Genomic DNA, 23,055 nt, shown 5'->3' on the forward strand with positions numbered 1-23,055 from the left:
AAGAGGTATGGTGCTGGGAGCAGGAGGGCAGTGGGACCTCCCCATCAGCAGTGGCCAGCTCTGGGGTTGGCTCATGTGTCGTGGGGAACTTTGCTGGTAATTATTTGGCCTTACTAAAATTCTGTTGGTTTTGTTTGATCTGCAGCAGTTTTCTTCTCACGTGCACATCGGATGGATGTTACATGGGCTTTCTCACTAGGCTTGGATTTTTTTAACGTGTGCAGTTGCAGCCAGGAAATAGGTGAAGGGTTTTTCCTCCTCTTTTCCTCATTAGGAGCTTGCAAAAGGAGTCACCTTAAACTCTTGGTGTGTAGAAAGAAGATAGCACAATGCAGCTGAGGACTTAATATAGTGCAATTAAATGGCGAGGGCCATAATAGAATAAGGATTGAGTTTATTGCACCTGTTTGTTTCACAAAATTGGAAATTTAGGGGCTTTGTACGTTAGTTGAGTACCATTTTGCATGGGGATAGGCGGTGGTTTGCTCTCTGGAGCTGGAATATGTGTGAATACTTGTTTTCACAAAAATGATGGTTTATTTATGGATTATACTTCTGTGCAGAGAAAAAAAAGTTTAAACTTCATGTTGTGGTAAATTCATGGGATGTCTAGAGTAGAAAGGCTTGAGTTTGCCTTTGTGTCCTTACTTATGCTGCTGAGATAGCTTTAATCCTTTTCCCTTCTTCCCTTTCAAAGTCTGTGCTGGTGAGACTTTGGTGCCAGAAATTCATTTGTCTGTGGAGTAACTCTATACGTTAGTGCAGTCAGGAGTGTAATTGTACCATTTCTTGTACCAATATTGTTCTGAAAACAGTAGTGCAGGCATTTCACAGTAACAAAAACGTGCTTCCTACAACAGAAAAAAGCATGTCTACTTGTAAGTAATCAGGTTTTAAACAGTGGCACACCGATCTGTTATAGGGGTAGCATATTTTCTGACCCTTCAAATTAAAAAAAAGCTCAGCTATGTGACAGACCATAGTCCAGGCCAGTCTATATATTCTTTAGAGAATTTCAATTAAATAAAAGAAAGGAATTTGTTTATCATGCTTCTGTATTTGTTCCTGTGGCTTTCTTTTTTTTCTGCAGGAAGGTTGTCCTCACAGAGAAATGCTGTTTTTTTTTAACTCAGCAGACAGTTTAATATCTTGTATATGGAATGCATTAAATTGGACATTATTGATTGTGTGGTCCATCCAGTGAATAAAGAATACAAAGCCTTATAGAAAAAGCAAACTGCATGGATGCCTGGTGCATTGACAGAGCTGGAAGTTATATACTATTTGAAACAGTGGGGTACTATCTCTGGTTATCACAAAAGCCCAAATGTCCCAGTGTGCCTGAGTGTGTCAGTGGAACTTCAATCTCTGGCTGTTTGGCCGTGTGCCACGTTGTTTCATGCTCCATTGGGATTGATAGCATCACTTTAGATTTCTAATTGTGGCTTTGACCCCTATGCTTTGAGGACCTTAAATTTTGTTACCTTTAGCCTGCTTGAATACTGGTGAAATAAAATGCATGCCTGAGAAAGCCTGGAGTTTGTGTAATGTTGTCCATGGTCTCTTTTAACGAATGGATGAGTGTGAGGTTTCTGGGGAGGGAAGATAAAGAACACAGAGCTGTCCATGTACTTGTTGCAGTTTAACTCCTCAGGAATCCTATGATCCTTTGTTTTGCCACAATCAACGTTTTATCCTGAATTTGCAAGGCAGCCAGGTGCTAGTATTGTGAATCAGTTATCATTTGACATGATGTAAGGCCTATTCTTATTTACAGAAAATGTCATTTGATGTTGTTCCCTTTTTTCCTTGTGTTGCAGATGTGGGTGGTGGCAGCTCTTTCCGATCCCACACAGATGTTGTCATTGTCTATTGTGCACAGAGTGCTGCTGGGGGTAGTTTTGCTGGGCTGAAAAAGGAACAGCCTGTCTATGTTCTCCTGCATGAAGTACAGCTTTGAGAGACAAAGCACTGCTCCTGCCTTTTTTTTTTTTTTTTGGCAGGATGTGGCACAGGTTTTTCAGGAACAGAATTTTGCTTCAGGGTTTGTGTGATCTTCAGTCTTGAGGCCCCAGATGATGTTCCCAGCAGTGCCACTGCATTCCTTTCAGTAATAAAACTGAAATGGCATAAGCAGTGCATTTACTCCATATTATATAATTAAAAAAAAACCAAAACAAAAAACAAACAAACAAAAAACAAACAAAAGAACTCAAAAAAACCAACCAAAAAACCCCACCTTGAAGCAAAATGTCACCTTCAGTAATCAAGGATGTAGATTTCCTTCTTAGTTCCTGATTTTTCTAAATTCCTTATGAGAGGTTCATACAGGAACTTATCTGGATTGGGAGAAAATTTTAATATGAATATATGCTAGTGAGCTGTTATTAAATGATTATTTTCTACTAGATATGCTAGTACATAGAGCGAAGCTTGTGTATGACTTGAGTTTGCACGTATGCGTACCTGATTTACACAGAACCTGGAAGGTTTCAGGAATAAATCAAAGCTATTGTTAATTTAAAGATAAAATTAGGCACTGTCTGGAGGCAAATCAAATTTTGCAGACCCAGACCTTGGGCACACATGAGGACAGCTGTTTATCCTGTATTTCCATAGGTTTTGTATTGTCCATGATGTCTTTTAGACTTTAGAAAGTGGCATGGTTCCGATCCAGAAAATGAGTGTGCAGAGCAGTTTTCTTTGATTTATTTTCTTTGTATATTGCTATCATACCAGATTTTGTGGTTCTGTGTGTTTTTATTCTCTCAGCTGTTTTGATTCCTAGTGGGCTTCTGTTTTAATGCATAATCCAAGGAATTAAGACTGACCATTTCTTGAGCCAGTCCTTCTCTTTTACATCTTCCAGAATGAATGGGCAGAGTGGTTGTTACATACTGTTATTATCAGTGATGATATGCAAACATGAAAGAATCCGGATTTATTTTCAGGGCCCATCATAATTTGGCAGAGGTAGTAATCAAAGGGAGAGATAAAGAGAACATTTTAAATGTTGCTGCGGTGCTCGAGGTATGTCATCTATGTCGTGGGGAAACTGTGCTTATTTTCACACTGTCTCTTTCTAGGAAAAAAAAATCCTGTGTGAAAATATCAAAAGTTTCCTTATTGTTTTAAATGCCATTGTATTTTCATTATATAACAGTCAGTAGTGGTGCTCTTCTTAGCTGTAGGTTTCTGTTCCACTAGATGTGATAAAATTTGAGGCATAAAATTCTCTTGTCAAAGGCATGACCTGTGGGCACTTTTTGATCTCTTTTTATCTCCTGCATTTGTAATTTGAGTGTTGCACCCCCTTCTTTGTGCAGATTGTGAATGGGAGATTACTGTAATGACGCATACTACAAAATAAATGCAACAGAAAGTCCTTGTGATCTGTTAAAGAATGGAAATGGCTGCTGGAAGGTCTTGTTTCAACCTTCCTGCTGATACTTTTATCTGGAAGCAATCTAATTAAAAATTACCTACCTTATGCTTTGTTAAGTCAATTGCAGGCATGGAACAGTGAACGTATGATCTCTGTAACTGCTCACCTGAAATCTCTATTTATGGAAATTGACTTGGCTAAAGATCCAAGTTCTTCTGTTAGTACCCTTTAAATTGTTGCCCTTGGGCCAGCTGAACTTACTTGTTTTAAAAATAAAAATTACTCAAAAATAGCATTACATTGGGATTTTTCATCCTGATCAAAACTGTTGAATAAGATCAGAAGTAATGTTTTAGAGTTCCTGATGGATGAGCTGGTATTTTAATCAAGGAGCAAAGTGCATCGTGTCAGATAAGAAACTTTAACATGTACTGGTTAGAATTGACTTGTTATTCACTACACAGACACTGCAAGGAAATAGAAATTCAACTTTCAGGGTAATACCCCTTCTTTGGAATGACAGTGCAGGCTCTGCTCTGCCAGCTTCAGCTGTCTTTTGTGTCTAGCAGAAGTAGCACTGTCAGCATTTTTAATTGAGGATTTCCTGTTCTTTTCTGTCTAGATCAGAGTTGTAGAAGTATGCTTTATGGAACTCACTTAGAAGGTTTTATTATTGTTTAAATGTGGGTGTACGTGTTTAGTAACAAAAGCTTCAGTACACTCACTTATTCCAGTAGTACTTTTCTGTTTTGTACACAGAAGAGAGTATATCTATGTGTGTGTGTGTGTGTGTAAAAGTAAATACCTGTAAATATACAGAAGAGTAAATGTATTTGTATTCAAGAGCCAGATACTTGTAGGGAAGGAAACTTTGTCCTGTAAGACACATTTTATCTTTTTGAGAAAGATACACATCACGTGTTGGTTTTAATGTTTTCAAGGGCTGCATGTATCCCTGCTAGGTGTCAAATTTTTTTTCCCATAAAATGTGTGAGAGTGAGACTATTTCAGTGTTATTACGGATACAAAAATGCCAGGACATGCCAGGTGTCCTGACAGGAGGAGGTTGCTGTCTGTAACCTCTCCTGCTTTGTGTTTGTAGGTCCTGCACTAAGGTGCAGACTTTGCAAACACAAAGCAGACCCTAAATTCATTATGGAATGAATCTGGGTAAAATCATGTACCTGGGCAGTCATTGCAGAGCCCTGAGACACGAGGAGATGTGTGTCAAACAGCTCATGTGAGAAAGCATTTTGCTTGACAGCATTAACTGGGATAATTGATTCTTCTAAGTCCTGCCCATTATGGGGCATGTGTGCAGTATGTGGCTTTGGATAATATTAATGTACTCTTTAATTTGCTCCTGAAGCACAAGATGATGATCTTAATGTGAGTTCTTTGATTATGTATCTTGTGTTTTAAAAGAAATAGGAGTACAAGAATTTAACTTTGTCACGGTAATCTCCAGTTCACCTGTCAGGGATCTCTGTTCCATGTGTGAATGCCTTTGCTACTCTAGATCTTTGTGTGTGTTGTTACGCAGAGCTCAGGTTTCTATTTTTGATGTACTTTCTTTCTCTTCCTTTTCCAGGTGAAGCAGGAGCCATAGAAGGAAGACCTTGTGGTTTGCAATCATGCCATTCCCCTTTGGCAAGTCCCACAAGTCTCCTGCAGACATCGTGAAAAACCTGAAGGAGAGCATGGCCGTTCTAGAAAAGCAAGACATCTCTGACAAAAAGGCAGAAAAGGTACAGTGGTGATATTCCAGTTGCTAAACTGTATTTGAAAGTGGGGCAAGGGGGAAATTACAGCTACTGAAATGGAATCGATTAGGAATTATTTTGGTGGTTTATACTCTGATAAAGGGTAACTTATGTACCTTTGAACCAGGTGTGTGTCCTGTTGGTTGGCTGGCTTAAGCCACTGGCAGCTGATAATGATATTTCAAATGATTTGGAACTGTAGGACATTGCATTCTTTTAATAAGAAGCTCACAGCTGTACAATGTTCTGGTGCTTGTGACCACCACAGTGCCTTCACTACTGCACAAGTAGTTCTCCTCTGCTTGTCCATGCAAATCTTTACAGAGCAGAGTGTCCCTTACTGAAGCTGAAGAACTTTGTGTCTTCATGGATAGAGAATGGATTTTGGCTTTCCTGCCTCTTCTTCAGCCCACAGTAAGATGTGAGAAGTTCCTGTGCTAGTGCAGTTTCCTTTAGATGGATGTCTTGCTACTTCAGGCTCTGTACCTGTCCACAGTCATTTACTTCTCAGCTGGCACTCTTGATTTTACAGCTTTACAGGAACCGACCTCAAAGTTCAGCCTGTGTGCAGCTGCATTCCACCGAGTGAATTGTGTGGCAGAGGTTTAGATAAGCACCCTCCTTGAGGCCTCTCCCAGCGTTGTTGAACTATTATGTGTCAGTCTTGGCATCCACAGTCCCATATAAGAGTTAGTGACAATCTTTTCCTGTTCACCTATATTTTTCAGCAGAGTGTTACCAGCTCCTCTACATTAGTTTTACCTAGATTTGGCACTTCTACACTACTACTTCTACTGGTATGTTCCAGGTATCTTGCAGTGTACCATGGTGGTTCCCTCTCCTATTGGAGAGAAAAATGTTACATTCTGTTATGCAGCCTTGTTTGAAGGCTGGAAGGATTTTCATTTGCTGCTGCTTTTCTTCTTTCTCTGAAGGAGCCTTCCATCAGGAGAGAAGGGAGAGGTGCATTCTGGAGAGTCTCTGATGAGACTTGGCACTGCTTCCTGTATCTTGACCTCATTATTAGTACCTGGAGATGTGGTCTGATCTTAAAATCTGTGCTCTTTTTGTGGTCTTTCCTATTGCTTGGACCCCTGATGGGGACTGGAGCAGCTCAGCCCATTGTGTGTAGCTGTGTACTGGAGCATGTGCCTGTGTTTCTGATGCTGTAGCTGAAGGCTGCTATGTACCATTTCTTCTTGCTGGCATTTAGCTCCACACCTCCATCTTTTGAAAGCCCTCATTTACGTGAGGTTCCTGCTCTGCCAAGTAATTTGCTAACGCTGTGGAGTGGCTTTTCCTGTGTCATACAGAGGGTATCACATTGTGCTCGCGGAGCAAAGGCAGCACATGTTCAGTAGGGTAAGTGTGAGGAAGGCTAAATCCTGACATCCAGGGGAACAAGCCAGGGTGTGGTAGTGCTGTTCCCTGTCATCTTTGCTAATCACAGAGGAGCTGATGAATCTGAACGCTCACACTGCCAGTGTCCACATCTCCATGCAGAAGTTCATCAGGAATTGTTTCCTTGGCAAGCCAAGACTTCAGGAAGGTGACCCCTGTTGTGATTGTGTAGCTCAAATGATTTGCTGATTTGATTGAGAAAATTCTTCAATATCTTATGAACCAGGCATCAGATCTTTGAGGGCACAGCTCTGAGTAGACACCCTGAATTTTGTGCCTTCTTCCCGTCCAAGTCTGTAGAAATGACTGGAGTGACTTTGGAGTTAAAAGACGGGGTCTGAGCAGTAGCCTTTATTAGAAAAGAACTAACATTTCTTCATGCCCATATTTAGGCATCTTTTTCTCTTTCATTGTCCCTTTTATTATGATGATCCTTTCTGTAATGTAACTTTTCAGCCTCCTTTGGGGAAGAATTCTGTGCTGGTGGCAGGGTGAGTTCTGTGGCTAGTAGTAGAACAAAAATAGGAAAACTCATTTCACATGAAGCACGAAAATTGCTGCTTGATACTAAAAGGGAGATGGATGCAAAAATTGTTCTTATTTTTATGACTTCATTTTATTAGTGCTTAGATGTGTATAAAATACGGTTTGTCTCAGTAATTTTGGCATTGTTGCTGTTTAATCCAGGGGTATGCTTTTGTCACCTGTCACTTATCAACGATGTCATTTCAGTGCTGGGTCAGCATGCTAAATACTCACTGTTGGTTATAAAAGTACCATTTGGGTTAAGGGGCTGCCTACTTAGACTATTTTGTTTCTTGCAATACTGAGTTTGCTACTACATGGAGAATGCTCTTTAACAATTTTATTGCATATTTTATTGCATAGTTGGAAATACAGATTTATAAGAAAATTAGACAAATAATTTTCCTGGGAAGTTATTAGTGTAATTATGCTTGAACAGAATTCCTCATTTTTTTCAGGTCTTAGGCTGAAATTTAAAACCATTTTTTAAACAATGTTTTAAGACAATGTTTTGTGAGCGGAAACAAAAAAATCAAAGGAGATAATAAAGATTTTTAAGTCTTGGACAGTGTGTGTTCCTGTCCATTATTTATACTCAAAATGGAAGATATTCTTCAAAGTAAAAGATGTAAACTAATAGTAATGTCTTGTTCAATTATGAAACTTTTTGCCCTGCAATACCAGAAGATTTGTTTTATAACCAAAAATCTGAAATTCAGGTGTATCCTAGTTACATGTTAATCTACCTTTTGAGCTCTGTGAAGACTGGAGAAAAATTAACCAGGTAGTTCTCCAGGTCACTTGAAATGTCCTCTAAGTGTGTGGTGCTCGCTGGGGAGCTGGGCTGTGGCTCACTGCTCCCCTTCCTTGTGTGCCCCTGCTCTGGTACTTGCTGGCTGCAGTGCTGTGTTTAGCACAGAGGTTGGGCTTGCTGTCTGTCAGTGTTTTGGAAGGGAAATGAGATTCAGGTGCTTTATAACTGAAATGTGTTCATCATTTATGCTATTTGTTCTCCATTGCTTGTGCTTTCTCAGAAAGGGAGGCTAAAGGGAAGGGAATGTTAACCTCCTTTCCTATAAGCAGGACCTACCCTTCATCTAACCCATTAGTTACTCTTTATCCACATCTCTTCCTCCTCCTTGACTGATCCCAGCATTTTTTTCACACTACAGTTCCCTTGGTGTGTGGCACACATTTACTGGCGTGCAGGTAAATATTTACTCATGCAGTCAAGTTGTTCTTTGCTACCCTCTGACCTTGGGTTAACCTGGTCTGGGCTGCTGGGGGTTGGTGGAGCCCCGCTGTTCTCCCAGGCAGGTTGGCCCTTGCAGGCAGGGTTGGCCTCTCTCCTTTGGGTCCCAGCTGTGTGTGATGGCAGCACCTTGAGTCATGGGGCAGCACCAAGAGCTGCCTGGCTCAGCAGTCGCAGGCTGATGCTGTGCCATGTTGCCATAGGTCAGATTTCATGCAGGGAGCTAATGCTGTCATTCAGAAAGCAGTAAAATCTTAGCTTTGTTACGCATGTGTGTACAATTAATCTGTGGCTGAAAGAAGGCTAAAGGTTAAGTTATCTGCCTGGGCTTCAGTGTAGGGCTGTTACTCAAGGGGTAAAGATGAGGCTTCTTCAGGAAGTAGCAGGTGAGAGGACATGCTTCTGTTCTAATTGAACTTAGCTCTTCTGTGCTGTCTCCGTGCTGAATGCTTATGGAAAATCATGCAATCCTTTTTGGCTTTTAAATGTACTACTGCACTGATGTAGTTACTAATACATTTATGGAATTGTATGTTTGTGTAAGCATTTTGAAGTTCAGCCAATTTAAGTAGTTATTAAAATGATGCTTTTTACTTGTGATCGATACTGCTCTGGATTAGTAAAATTATGCACCCAGTAGAGGCTCAAAGCTATATCTGGTTTATCTTTTTGCTGGATGTTTTTATTAATAGTGCAGTTTCTGTAACTGCATTATCCTTGTGTAGAGAACCCCCAGCCACCAGGGTTCCATAGGCCTGGAGACTGCCAAGCTCACTGGAAATATTTCAGGACTGGCCATGTGTTCTTTATCTTTTTCTGCTGTTCATAAACCCCAAATAATGCAGCTCTACAACTCTAGATTTGGGGTTTGCACTGCTTACCATTTAAGGAAATACTAAATTGTAGGGTATTTTACTGATCTTTCCAGAGACTGGGATAAATCATAGCTATAAGGATGTGCAGCTATTCTGGTGTAACAATCATATGTGTGACTTCATGGTGTCTGCTTTTAGTTTTAAATAGTATCTTCCTGTCTTTCATAAACATAGAGAAGTAAGCACTTCCTTTATTTTCCTTGCTTTACATTTAACTTTAGTACTGTGGCTTGTCCTCAGATGGTACTGATGTTCTGGCACCATTGAATTTGAAATATGACTTGCTATGAAATTTTTCTCTAAAATTCAGGTTGCTCCTCCTTAAGTGTTGAGAGAATATAAATACAGATGTTAGTACTTAAAAATATAAATTTTAACATATAAAATATATACTTAGAGACTATAATATATAGAGAGAGTATAGATATTCTGTATATATAAAATACATCCTGGTCATATATTGTACTGGAATATATTTTATGTATTTATACATATGGCATCTGATTGTTAGTTCCACTTTTCATCATGTGTTTTTGGATGAACTTCATTTTCATCTTTATCTGTGGAGATATTTTCTCCCCATTTAAAAGAAGGCAGTGCATTAGGCAATTTAGATCTCAGTATCTTAGAAAATCTTGCAAGTAATGCTAGCCAGCCTTGTCTTATCTTTCTTGATTTTATTTGTTTTTAGCAGCTTTTTTTTATTTGGCTTTCCACACCAGTATTTAATGTAGCATTATATTTCTCAGTGTAACTATGTAAATTCCGTTCTGCATCTGAAATTGCAAAAAATAGGTCTGTACATCTTGTATTTGGAATATGTTTGAGAGTTCATAGAATATACAAGAGTAAGGAGGTTCTAGAAATTTGTCAGAGTTTATTTCTAGTCCTTTTGATGTTGAACTTTAGAGCAGAGGAGAAGAAGTATAAGGACGTTATATTTCACAAAAGTGTAGTGTGCATCAAAAGACATTGGTTATTGATAGAACAGTTCCAGAAAAAAAATCTCTTACTTCTATATCCAGCAGATACCCAGAAATGATAGCTGGAGCGAAGCAAGGCAGATGCTTTGGTGCTGCAGGTGGTCAGACACTGGTACAGGTTTCCAGGAGAGGAGTGGAGTGTCCATCCAGGGAGCTGCTGGAGCACGGCTGGCCATCAGCCTGCTCAGCTTGGCAGGACTGAGGCGGCCCTGCCGCTGCAGGTGGCTGCATCCTGGTGGCTTCCTGAGGTACCCTCCAGCCTGAGCTGTGCTGCTGCTTGGGGATGTGGTTTAGCGGCAGCCTCGAGCTTAAGAGTCTTTTCCAGCCTCAGTGATTCAGTGATTCTGTGTCTCTAGCTACTACTTCCCACTAAAGCTGCATGCCAAGCCAAGTTCCAGTGAAGCACGTTCAGGTGGTCTTGGCAGTTGTGAAGAGCACTGAAGTCCTGCTGTCTCCTATGGAAGTTCCCAAGCTGTATGGTCACGTTGGGCTGGAAGGTTTTTTGGTTTTTTAAAGCCCTCAGTGTTTGGAAATACTGCATTATTTTCTGCCTGCTTTGCAAGCGCTTCCATTACTGGTGTCTGTCTTGGGCTGGTGGTGAGGGAGAGGCCTCAAGTGCAGTTATTAAAGTTTTGGGGTTGGGAGGCTTGTTCTCTTTCCTGGGGTTTTGGTAGGACAAATTCTCCACTCGCATTTATAATCACAGGCATGCCCTCAATACTGCCATCATTTTAGCTGAAATAGGCACTTACTTGAGCTGCCTCTCTTCCTCTTTCATCTTGCTTTCTACATTAGTGTGCAGGGACAGACTTTGCTTCCTCTTCCTTTGGTAGCCATACATCAGAGATATCTCTTTGTATCTCCATGTGTGACAGATGTTCCTCTTCTCCTCTGAAAGAGCTGTTTCTTCTGAATTTCAGAGAACAATTGTGTGGTGTAATTCTGCTTCAGTATGGTGAGCTGGTGTTTCCATTTCACATCTTCAGGAGCTGGTGTGAAATCAAAGTAGTCTTACCGAGCACCTGCTTCTTGCTGTCTGACTAACACTGCACAGAAAATCCTTTGGAATTTCGATTGAGGAGGAGACAACTGGGACTAGGAACTGAAGTTAGCAGGAAGAGGGAGGCAGCAGGGAGTGGAAAGTTGTGGAGGAGCTAAAAATGATATGGAGCCTCCTTAAAGGTCATGGAATCCTTGCTTGCATACCTGGCAAAGCTGGAGTGGCTTTAGCTTGAATAGCACATGGGTCATGCTGATTTTAAACCTCTCCGGATAAAAAGCGCGAATGAGAAATCTTTTTACGTGCCCTTTATAAGGCTGGCAATATCCAGAAAGTGATAATTTTATCACTTTATTAATTTTCCACGAGCTATCAATCATAAATACTTTACATTAAAGTGTATGCATACTTTGTTGGCAGGTTCATCTAATTACTAAAAACCAGTGCACTTACAAACCATTCAGACTTTTTAGGCATGTGAAGAGCCATTATAATTAAACCAGTTATTTATGATGATAATTTTCAGCATTTTGCCCCCAAGCTCAGTAAACATATATTTTCTGGTCCAATACAACTATGTTTTAAGATTCAAGAGTGGGTGTTGAGAAGTATTCTTGTTGATTTATATTTATTTAGTTTTACTTGTGACATAACTGTGTATCCACTGCTAAATGCTGCTCCAGCTCATCACAGCAACTTAAGAATTCCTCACGAGTGACAAGTCAGACCTGTCTGTCTTCTGTAAAGTGGACTTGAAGCAGGGAAGGATTTTAGACCTTCAGTTGTGTCCTTTAGAGTGTCTCTCTTTCTGGGTCTGTTGGCGAGGTTCTTGTGTGCTGAGATAACCTGAAAATTAAAGTTGGTTCTCCTTGAGGTTGTGGTTGTTGGAAAGACTTGACCCACAGTAACGGGAATGGGAGCCTAGTATTTGGCAAAACCTGATGTGTGCAAAATCTGCAGGAGGGATACATTTGGTCTCTCTGAGCAGTTCATTAGGCATGAGGCTCCATGTCATGTTTTCCAGTCTGATCCCTCACAACTGTTTTACAGAATGGAAATATTCTCAGATTCTTTTCATCCTATTGCTGTTCTTTAGGGCATTTTTGAGTGGGAAGTTAAAAGGCAGTAAAAAGGAAGAGATTTTTACCTTTGGTCACTAAACTGTGTATGTCTTGCCTCTGTTTTTTATTGTTTGTTTTGTTTTGTTTTTTTAATACCAGACTCATAACAGTCTTACTTGCAGAAAGAATATCCATTGGGGTTTTTTTGCCAGTCTGAAATGTCCCGATTATTCCCCCCAAAGGAAGTTTGCAGACATTACGAATAAAGGAGTGTGCAGTTAGAAAGACAAATGACATTGTGCTCTGACTGTATTGTTTTCTCACTTTATTTAGGCGACGGAGGAGGTCTCAAAAAACCTTGTTGCCATGAAAGAAATCTTGTATGGCACCAATGAAAAAGAACCCCAAACAGAAGCTGTGGCACAGCTTGCTCAGGAGCTGTACAACAGTGGTCTTCTTAGTACCCTAGTAGCTGACTTGCAGCTCATTGATTTTGAGGTAAGAAAGGAGGTTTGACATTTCTCATGTTTTCTATGTTAAAATAAACATCTGAATTCCTACCACTTTAATTGATTAAGATGTTTCAGTCTTTGGCTTTTATTTTGTGGTTATGATACATCCATTAGAAAGAGAACTTGCTCTTCCAAACTGCATCTAGATTGAGCAGCTGTAGAAAATGAAATCTGTGATTTTTAGGCATATAAACAACACAAATTTGAAGTAGATAAACCTCTAATCTGGTGGTACAGTTCTGTTAAAATTATGGAATAATTCTGAATTGTTGTGTACACAGAAGGGTTAATCTCTTAGTAGTAATCTGGTAGTGAACATAAACCTTAATACTACAAGATGTATCTATCTGTTCATCTTGCTACATCAAATTACTAGGAAAAGTAATAGAATTATTGTAACACTTATGAAGAAGTTTAAATATGTAATTTAAAGCTGTTAGTTTTATTAATAGTCCAGTATTTCTCTCTCCTTTTAGAAACAAGGTTTGCGACCTTTTTGCTTTTCCTCATCTTTTTTTGTGTTTATTAAAAACCAAACCCAAGTTTTTGTTGATCAATTCAAAATAGCAATACTTACTTATATTTAAAGGTATCTCTCTGCAAGCCTCTGTAGCATTTGTCACCACATCACATGGAATAACTTACCTTTCCAGCACCATAGAGAAAAATCCTATATAAGTTATGAGGCGTTGCACTACAGTTGGATTTTTCTCTTTTCCCTGAGGTCTCACAAGAAGCGTGTGGTTGTCTAGGAAAGGAGCCAAACCCGTGTATCTCATTCCACATCCTCGACCAGAAACATCATCCCACTTAAGATTGCTTAAAAATGGCATTGTTCATAAACAAGTTGCTCACCATACAAACACAACAGTTTAAAGTCCTATTGTGGTTTGACATTCCAAAAACAATGGCTTTCTTCCCTGTTCTTTCTTCTCTCCCCTCCACCCCACCCCAACTCCCTCTGATTGTGTTTAATTGTAATACAGTGGTATTTTTTTCCCTACCCACACAAGTGTTTATACCATGCAGAAAACATTCAGGTTGTTAAATAAGCAAGGAAACCTGGGAAAGCTGAGAGGGAATGCTGAAATGGGATGGCCTTTAATTGCTGAAGAAAGGAAACCATGAAACGTCATCTGGATTCTGCTGATCTCTAGATTGGTATCAGAGTGGTGTTTACTCAGCCCAGTTATTAGCAAAGGAAACTTTCATTATCTCATGGTAATGAAGAATGATAACAATTTGCACAGGCTTGCTCTCATTAAGGAGAGCCGTGCTTTTTATTCTAGGAGGACATGGAAAGATTGTGAGTTGTTTCCTGCCTGTGGCTCTTCTGCTGCTTTGTTTCACAAGGATGTGATGGTTTCCCTTGGAGGGAGCACAAGTCATTCACTTTCTAGGCTGGACCGTGTCTGCTGTTATGGGTGGGAGCTGGCAGGCTGTCCAGCTATTGTTGTTACCTAGAATTAATGTCAACACACCTGTGCTGCAGATGTGCTCCAGCTTCCCAGCTCTTACAGAGCCAATCAGATGTTGCCTTTGATATCCCAAATGCTTGTGGTGGGTTTACTGCATTTTTCCATTACTGATGGAAATACATATTTGATTTTCTGGTGGTTTTTAAACTCGAAGGGTCTAGAATTTTTTCTTTCTGGCTTCCCACCACAGCTGGAGGTTATTTAGTGACGAACTAAACTTTTTTTTTTGTATCAGTCTCACTTCTGAAGAAAGTTTCCTTATAGAGCAGGAATAGGCAGCTTATTAGTAGACAGGGACTGTTCATTGTGACTCTTTAACTGTCTCAAATATACTTGAATCTAAATTGCTATGGTAAGAACAAGCCATTAAGAAATAAAAACTAAAAAAAAAATAACAAATTTGATGTTTTAATGAAGAAAACTGTAATTGTCCAGCCCTTGCCTTCTGCCCAGACCGGTTTAGTGTTGCCCTTCCCTGGAGGCTTGCTTTCCAATAAAGCAGTCAACACAACCATCTCCTTCCCAGTCTTAACACTTACCAGCTATCTTCTTGCTGGTTTGCACTGAAAGAGATGGTATCCCTGGAGAAACTGTGCTTTTTATTCTGTTATTTTGGAATTTTCTAATGAAGACTTCAAAAAAAAAAACTCCAAAACAAAACTGCCTTTTGCCCAGGGGAGCTGTCTCCTTGTGCTGAGAAGACAATGCAAGCACAGTGTCCCTCTCACCTCCGGCCGTCGTGACAGTTGGCACTGGCTCGGGGGCTGCTGGCTGCTGTTGGGCCGTGAGGTCACTTGGCAAGGGACAAAAAAGTGACCCAACCTGGCTGTGGGTTGCTGTGTGCCACGGGCAGCTCAGGGATGGGGTGATTAGGAAAAGCTGTTCTTGCCGGGGACTCCGAGGCTAACGCCGTGACCGGCACGGCGCTGGTGAATGGGACTCGATGATGATATTATGTGGAGTTTCACTAAAGCAATTCCTGCGAACACTGCTCTACTCATGTCAGAACAAAGAGTTCTGGTGTTGCTTTGGGCTGGCTTTCAATGGAATTGTAATTGAGAAAACAAGCATTTACAAACAATCTCTTCTATGCCGAAAACAACACTCCGGCAAAAGTGTCTGTGGTAATTCACAAACATGCCATTTGTAAAACTCCAGTCCTCCTACGTTTTCATAAACATTTCTTTTTTTTTTCTCAGGCAGTCTTTTTTAAACTGATTAGAAAACAGAAAGAATTTTAAATAATTGATGTTGTTTTTAAAATTCTTGCTTGTTAAATACGCCCTACATTTTTCTCAAAAGCTTCCTGGTGTTACTCAGGAGATTTACAGCGCAGCTAGAGCTTGTCAAGAAACATTATATACATCTAGGCTGGGTGTAGAACATTCAGGGAACCTGTAGGTGGAGTTGCTTAGCAGGCCTTTATTTGCAGGTCTAAGCTTAGTACAAGCTGGCTGGTCTTTTTCTGGAATAGATCTGATAGCACATAATCCTGAAGGTGTCTTTGTGCAGTCCAGAATGGACAGTTAATTGCAGAAATCTGGCTTTTAAATGGTGCATGTGGATGACAGTGAAAAGTGCTTATGTTTATAATCAGCTTTTTCTTAGATGTCTGTACCAGCTTGTCATCTTCAGCTGTGGTCTGACAGAAGAAATAAACAGGAGATGTGTATTTATTCAACAAAGAACATTTCCAGTTCCTTTTACACTGTCTGGTGCTATGCTTGTGCATTTTTTTCTGTGTAATGTGTGCTGAATTCCAGCATCCTGGTCTTACTTTTACTTCTTTCGTGCCTTGAAAAATGTGAGACTTGCATTTTAGGTCAGTGGATGATTTCTGTGTGTATTATTCATTCATTTATTTATTCCACTTTCATAAGTTGCAGTTCTAAGCTGGATGTTAACGCTGCAGTTGGAAATGCTCTGCACACTCTTAACGGTGGCATTGTGTGTCCCTAGACAAGGGGAGAGGATAATGGAATGTTGAAGAAATACGCTTCCAGGCAAGAGCACAGTTAAAAACTGTTACACTTTTAGCAAAATCAAATATCAAATAAGCCCAGGAGATTGATGCTACATAGAAATACCTGATGAAACATCAACTGGCTTTAGTTCTGAATGTAAATTCCCCCTGATGTGGCTGCAGTGTTGGTATCATGTTTTGAGTGCTTTGGCATATTTGAAATGGGCATAAAGAAAGGGAATATTGAATCTCTTCAAGATCAGAGCATGGAGGAACCCCCAGTACAGCTGCATGAAGTGATGAGAATGTTTAATTGTTAACTTGTTTGTGGACTTCAATATTCTGTGTTTAACTGCTGCTGTTTTTGACAGGGCAAGAAAGATGTTGCGCAAATTTTCAACAACATTCTCAGAAGACAAATTGGTACAAGAACTCCCACAGTTGAATACATCTGCACTCAACAGAATATCTTATTCATGCTATTAAAAGGGTATGTGCACTCTGAGGCATAAATACAATTTTACATAAAATAAGGGCTTTTTAAATGTGTGGAAAAGTGGTGAGTTCTGACATGTTCTTCCTTTGCAACATGCTTGGTTTTATTTTCTTTTTCCTTGGTTTTGGGGTCTGTAATTCCCCTAAGTAAAGGAAAATTTAGGAAATAGAACACCAACCATCTATTTTTGCATGAAATATAACTGAAAATTGAGAACTGTTAGTACTCTGAAATACTCTGACTGGGCTGATGTCTTCCTTTCAGTATACTATGTGAGCCTTTTTAAACTATTCTTATGTGAACTTACTTATCAGGAGTTGAAGGCTGTTCTTTTTCCTTGTAACCACAGTAATTTCCAGTTTGCTGGCCTATCTTAGACTTCTTACTCATAGTGATTTATATGGCTGTATTGACATAAACACACCAACTCAAACCTGACTAAAAAAGGATGATTTGAGGCATATTGTGCATGCCAGACAACTGTTTCTTCCTCTCTTCTTTTAATATCTGATGTGCTGGATATTGGAGGGTCATGCCATACTGAATACACGTAGACCTGCAGCTCTCAAATGTGAAAGCAGAAAATAATTGCTTGGCATTTCTAGTAACATTAATTAAGAAAGTTCTGAGGATTGCAATTCCACTGTGTTATTTTGGGACAGGTAAGCTCATCAAACATTAATAAACAGTTAAAAGAAATACAGCTTTTTATAATTCTGGCTACAGCTGCTGGGTAAGCTTGCTGTAGTTGAGGAGTACTTATTCCACCTACTGGGATAACTCAAGGGTGTATGAAAGGACCACTCATCTCAGTGGGATATTTGCCTGTTCATAGCATTATTTGCCTGTAATGCCATTTAAATGTTAGAGGGACAAAAAATATTAATTGTGGCATAATGCAAAAAGTATTATTGATTCAGTGCTTCTTCAAAATAATTTACAAAAGAAGGCAGAGATATTTGAGGTGCAGAGAGCTAAAACTGCTTTTTCAGCGTGGTCTCATTGGTAAGTGGTTGAATGAGGGCTGCAGCACATTGGTGCTCAATTTCAGTCTGTGTTGTCACCCTTCAGAGAGCTTTATTCTCACAGGGGTTATTGAAACTCAAATTTATGAGTCAGGATGTTTGAAACGGACATTTAGCAACTTACATGTTACATCTGGTATCCAACTGAGACAAATCTATGTAAATTTAAACTGTGGCATGAATTTCAAACAGTTCAGTAGATTTCAACTCTCCACGACAGGTTGAAGGGGAGACTCTTGCTGGATTTAATGAAAATGATTTCAGGTTTTTTGTAGGGTAATATAGTTAATGCTCAGTATGCACAACGATACTTTTCTCCTGAAATTTTGGGGAATTTCAGTTAACTTCCACTGGTTTAGGAGGGAGGATTCTGGAGGTGTAAGGCAGGAAGGCATATGAGGGGCTGTGGCTGCTCCAGAAGCTGGAACCCCCTGATGTGCAGCGCAGCCAGTGATGCTGAAAAATGCTTAAATGAGAGAGGAGATCTGAATTTATGTCCAGTATTTTTAACCCCTCATGCTCATGTGGAAAGTTTTATGGAAATTTTTTGTCATGTTTAAGCGAGCAGCTTCCAAGGCAAATCATTTACTGCTTTTCCAGATGTCTGCAATCCCACCAATACGGACCAAGAAAACTGATTTTGAGAGCAAAGAAAGTGTTTTTATTTAGTCTTGTTTCCCAGTTTGTGAAAGTCCTTTGAATTGGCTATGACTGTAACTGGTAACTATTTCAGCAGTATTTTGTAGCAATATTTAAAAATGGAGTTTAATGCAGGAATAAGTACCTGTAATTTTTATGGTTTGTTTACTTGATAGTACCGAACACTGTACTTAGCAATGTGGTGCTGCAGTGCTAATTTGTGAAAGTTTATAAATTTATAAAGAATCTTTGCTTTTTTTTTTTTAATAGGTACGAATCTCCAGAAATTGCTCTAAATTGTGGGATAATGCTTAGAGAATGCATCCGGCATGAGCCACTAGCTAAAATCATCTTGTGGTCAGAGCAATTCTATGACTTCTTCAGATACGTGGAAATGTCAACGTTTGACATCGCTTCTGATGCATTTGCCACCTTCAAGGTAATTTCCTCACGACCTTGGAATTGTTCCTTCTGTACTTCTCTGCTTTGTGAACCCACTGCTGTGTGTGATGTTCTTGGCAAAACAAGCCTTGGGAGAGGGGAAGAGAACAGGTGTGATGCACATGGGTAAGCTGGACACTGTTCTTCCTTATTCCTCAGAATGCAAGCCACACCTGTAAATACATATTTTATATTTGCTCCCCAAAATCTTGCTCTGGAGAGTGAGCTGTACCATGCATTTCCTGAATGCAGGTGTACTCCCATGCCAGGGGCTGTAAATCTGTGTCTGCAGCTCTTCCTGAGGATATTTGATGCTGTTGCTTTGTCTGGGGAAATGTTTTGTGGTCCGATTTTTTTTTTTGTTGTTCCTAAAACAATGAGTTCTGGGGACAATAAGCATAATATTAATCAATATTAAATGGTGGGTGTTAACCTCACTGGTATGTAGCTGTGTGCAGAGCGTAGCCTTGATCTATTAGTAGCACTCTTCAGTCATAATTTCACAGGCTGTTTCTCTGTGAATTAAAGTAACTCATCCCAGATCTTTCCTCAGTGAGGCCGTGATCCTGAGCAGTGTCCAGGTAACTGCATTTATGTCCTAAATTGGTGTGTTTAATGTAGCAGAATTTTGGATTAAATGTCTTATGTGTGTGAGAATGTCTTCATACTGTTTAAATCCTTACAGTGATGGTACTGGGTTTGTGCTTTTTTACAGGATTTGCTTACAAGACACAAGTTGTTAAGTGCAGAATTTTTGGAACAACATTACGATAGGGTGAGCAGACACCTTTTCGTATTTAGAGCTCTAGAAGTTAGTGGTTTTATTCCTTGTTGTAGTGGTTTCATGTTTACTAAATTTTGGTCTTGGTACTTACTCTTTTTGTGGGAGAGAGACTAGGAGAAAAACAAAGCAGGCTCAACTTTAAAATTAACAAATAGCTTATTAACATACACTAAAAGAATAGAAAAAAAGAAAGTTGGAAAAAAACTAAAATGGCATGAAACTTCAAAAACACTTTTCCTTCCCCTTACAAACTGTTCACTTTCTTACAAAACAACATAAAGAGACAAAACTTGTAATTTTTAATCAGTTTCACTATTTGAAAATAGTCTTTTATTAATTCTTTAGGAGAAGAGTCTCTCTTAGAGTCATGGATCCCACTGACAACTTAGAACAGTTCTCTTGTGGGTTTTAAACTGTCACAAAAACAACCGCCCGGAGAAACCTGCCTTTGTGACCCTCCCAGGAGCAGTTTCCCAAGCTGCTGATGGGTCATGGGTCTTAGACTTCTGCATACTGGGGTGTCACCTTTTAAAGATGAATAACTCCAAAGCAAAGGATTCTTCACCTCAAGGCACAAAGATATCTTCTCACTTCTTCACTGGCGCAGGGGGCTTCTCATCTTCATCTCTGTTCAAGCATCTTATAGGATATTACTTAGTTCATCACAAACACTTTTGCTTAAATCTACACACAAATTAAAACAATCATCTCCCCAAATGCATATCTTTCCCATGATTTAAAGGAATGACCTAAATATAGAGTTCATTTCCATGGCTTAAGTACGAATAGAACAACCAACTCCTCAACCCTCTGTCCTAATAGGCTTTTCACTCTTGCTTTACTGACTTCATCCTGTTGTTCTTTATGGTTTTTTATGTTTAAAATTAAAACTATGACAGTTGTTTAGCTCTGATTTCGGGGATTTCCACACAATGTTAAATCAACTGAACTTGGGGTTCAGTTTCACCCCCTAATGCTAAAACAAATACTGTTAGAGAGTTTTAGTTATCCCAACGTTTTCAGCAACATGACTTCAGTCCTTTTGCCTTTCAACACATTATTCAGAACCAGTTCCACAAAGATATTTAAGCGTTTAAATCTTACTCTGGTTAAAACTCCCAGACTTCCCAGGCAATTAAAAAAGACAACCAAACAAAAAAACAACCAACAAACGAATTTGGAATCACATTGATTTCTTAAAGGTTTGTCTCCAGGCGTGTTCACTAAATCACAAATATCTGCTCTGAGTGACTCAGTTTTAAACAGGAGACAGAAATTATTATTCCCTTTCTGAGCGCTTGCTTTTGCCCTGAAATATCTACTGAATAACGCTTTAGGTGCTGTTTGGGAACCAATTAAAAGGCTCTGAGAAATGAGCTGTGTAGGGTTGATACTTAGCTGACCTCCTATCTACTTCAGAGCAAAGTTTTTTCTTGCTGTGATACCGTATCTGAAACATTAAAAGATTTTGATTGATTTATTTCTGAAAAAAAGTGACAGTGAAACTGTATTTAACAGTGTTACAGCTATGAAACAGACTACTCATAAATAGTAAAACTTGACAATATTAAAAAACTAAAGAATATGCAAGGTAATGTTTATTTTAGTCCTACCTGACTCAGCGATGTCATCACATTTTGACTCACTGAATGGCAAGTGCAGTTGGTCGATTTGGCCTTTGTTAAAACCCTGCACAAATTTCCAAACGAGTTGGATCTGGCGAGTGCAAGACGTCCAAGTCTTACCCTGAATGTGGTCCTGTGGGAGGCGGGCCTGGCTTCTCCTCCAGAGGGAGCCCGTGCCGTGCTGTGCAGGGCATCCCTGGCACTCTGGAAACTGGGGAGCAGAGCATCCCTTCATCCCAGCCCTCTGCCCGGGGTGCCAGCAGCAGATGGCTCACAGCCCCTTCCAGCCTGGCCTTGGACACTTCAGGGCTGGGGCAGCCCATTTCTGTAAGAAATAATGAGGAAACTCCTTCTACTACCCCTAATCTAAACATTAAAGTCTCTTGAAAGAGTAAATAGATAGTTTTTAAAGCTTACTCAATGTTTAACTTTGTATATGCTTTAAAAGTGTAAGCAGTGACAATGTAGTGATTTACAGGAATCTGCTGAGATTTCAGATTTAGTTTGTTTTGTTGGGGATTTGCATCTCCTCCACTTTGTTGCAATAATTTGGAAGAAGATACCTATGACAATTGAAAAAGTCCTAACCCTTCTCTTTATTCTGTGTTTAGTTCTTCAGTGAATATGAGAAGTTACTTCATTCAGAAAATTATGTGACAAAGAGACAGTCACTTAAGGTAAGGCAATTTTATTTTCTTCTTAAATGCAAAGAGATTCCCTTTATTTTCAAGGTGAGTTAATTTTATTTGAAATGGCTTCTGTAACAGCCTTGAATAATATTTATTTTAATTCTCCATACATTTTAGTTCTTGGCATCTGCTACTTTTTTTTAGTCAAGTTCATACATTATTTGGTGTCCATCACAGACGAACGTAATTTCTCTCCCTATGAAGAAATGGCTCTTCAGGTTTCTTTATTTTTGTTGATTTTTTTCCCCTTCAACAAGTCTTGTTACATTTAAATAATTTAACAAAGATCTATGTGATGTACCTAAAGCAGTACTGATCTTACATTCAAGTAGGTAAGAAATAGTGAACATAAATGTATTACAGAGCTTGGAGCAAAGGTGATCCTTGTGGGGAAAATCCTTTTAAACCCTTTAGGTAGCAAAAGAAATGTCAATAATTTTATTTGATGCACTAACCTGTTTTATTGAGTTTTTGTGGGTTGTTTTTTTTTTTTTAAGACATTCTTTCTATGCTGAATAGCTTCTGTATAAGTGAAAAAAAAAATGAAGTCATGGGAGAAAAAATGAAAGACTTCTCTTTCTTTTCCAATTCGTAACAAGGGGGAACAAGTGTGATTTTTCACTTTCTGAGGAAAAGGAGAAACTGTCTTGTTGAAATAAGGGGGAAAATGTACCTGCACTTTGAAATTTAGGGCACTTAGTTCTGCTCTTACTTTATCTACTGACCACTGGTTCTGCATTCACAGAGCACCACACCACTTCAGGGGGTTTGGAAGCTTTTATGAACAAGTTGATTTTTATGTCCAGTGTTTTTTCATTTGTAATTTTTTCATTTGGGCTTCTTTTCTACCTTCAGCTTCTTGGTGAATTGTTACTGGACAGACACAACTTCACAATTATGACAAAGTACATCAGTAAACCTGAAAATCTCAAACTAATGATGAACCTTCTACGAGACAAGAGTCGTAACATTCAGTTTGAGGCCTTCCATGTGTTCAAGGTATGTTACAAAACCCCACCATGAAAAGAATGAATCTGAGCAGACACTGTTTAATTGACTAAACTGCTTAGCTGAGCCTAGATGGAGCTTATCTTAATGTCTGCTAAGTGATTAAATAAAGGGAGCACTGATGTTTGCTTTATTATGATCCATCTGTAC

The 23,055-nt window shown here is 39.4% G+C and overlaps 1 protein-coding gene across 3 annotated transcripts in view; it reads left to right on the plus strand.

Moving 5' to 3' along the window:
- The window catches only part of CAB39 (calcium binding protein 39), a 42,724-nt gene that overhangs the window by 16,405 nt on the left and 3,264 nt on the right, over window positions 1-23,055 (plus strand). For all 3 annotated transcript variants that reach the window (XM_040074279.2, XM_040074281.2, XM_040074280.2), the window contains 7 exons: window positions 4,977-5,133; window positions 12,579-12,743; window positions 16,570-16,688; window positions 18,629-18,797; window positions 19,515-19,574; window positions 21,820-21,885; window positions 22,753-22,896. In XM_040074279.2, coding sequence (XP_039930213.1) covers window positions 5,020-5,133; window positions 12,579-12,743; window positions 16,570-16,688; window positions 18,629-18,797; window positions 19,515-19,574; window positions 21,820-21,885; window positions 22,753-22,896 — 837 coding nt within the window. In that variant the 5' untranslated portion in view covers window positions 4,977-5,019. The remainder of the gene's footprint in view (window positions 1-4,976; window positions 5,134-12,578; window positions 12,744-16,569; window positions 16,689-18,628; window positions 18,798-19,514; window positions 19,575-21,819; window positions 21,886-22,752; window positions 22,897-23,055) is intronic.

The sequence above is a fragment of the Hirundo rustica genome, chromosome 10, assembly GCF_015227805.2.
Source record: "Hirundo rustica isolate bHirRus1 chromosome 10, bHirRus1.pri.v3, whole genome shotgun sequence".
Lineage (NCBI taxonomy): Eukaryota > Metazoa > Chordata > Aves > Passeriformes > Hirundinidae > Hirundo > Hirundo rustica.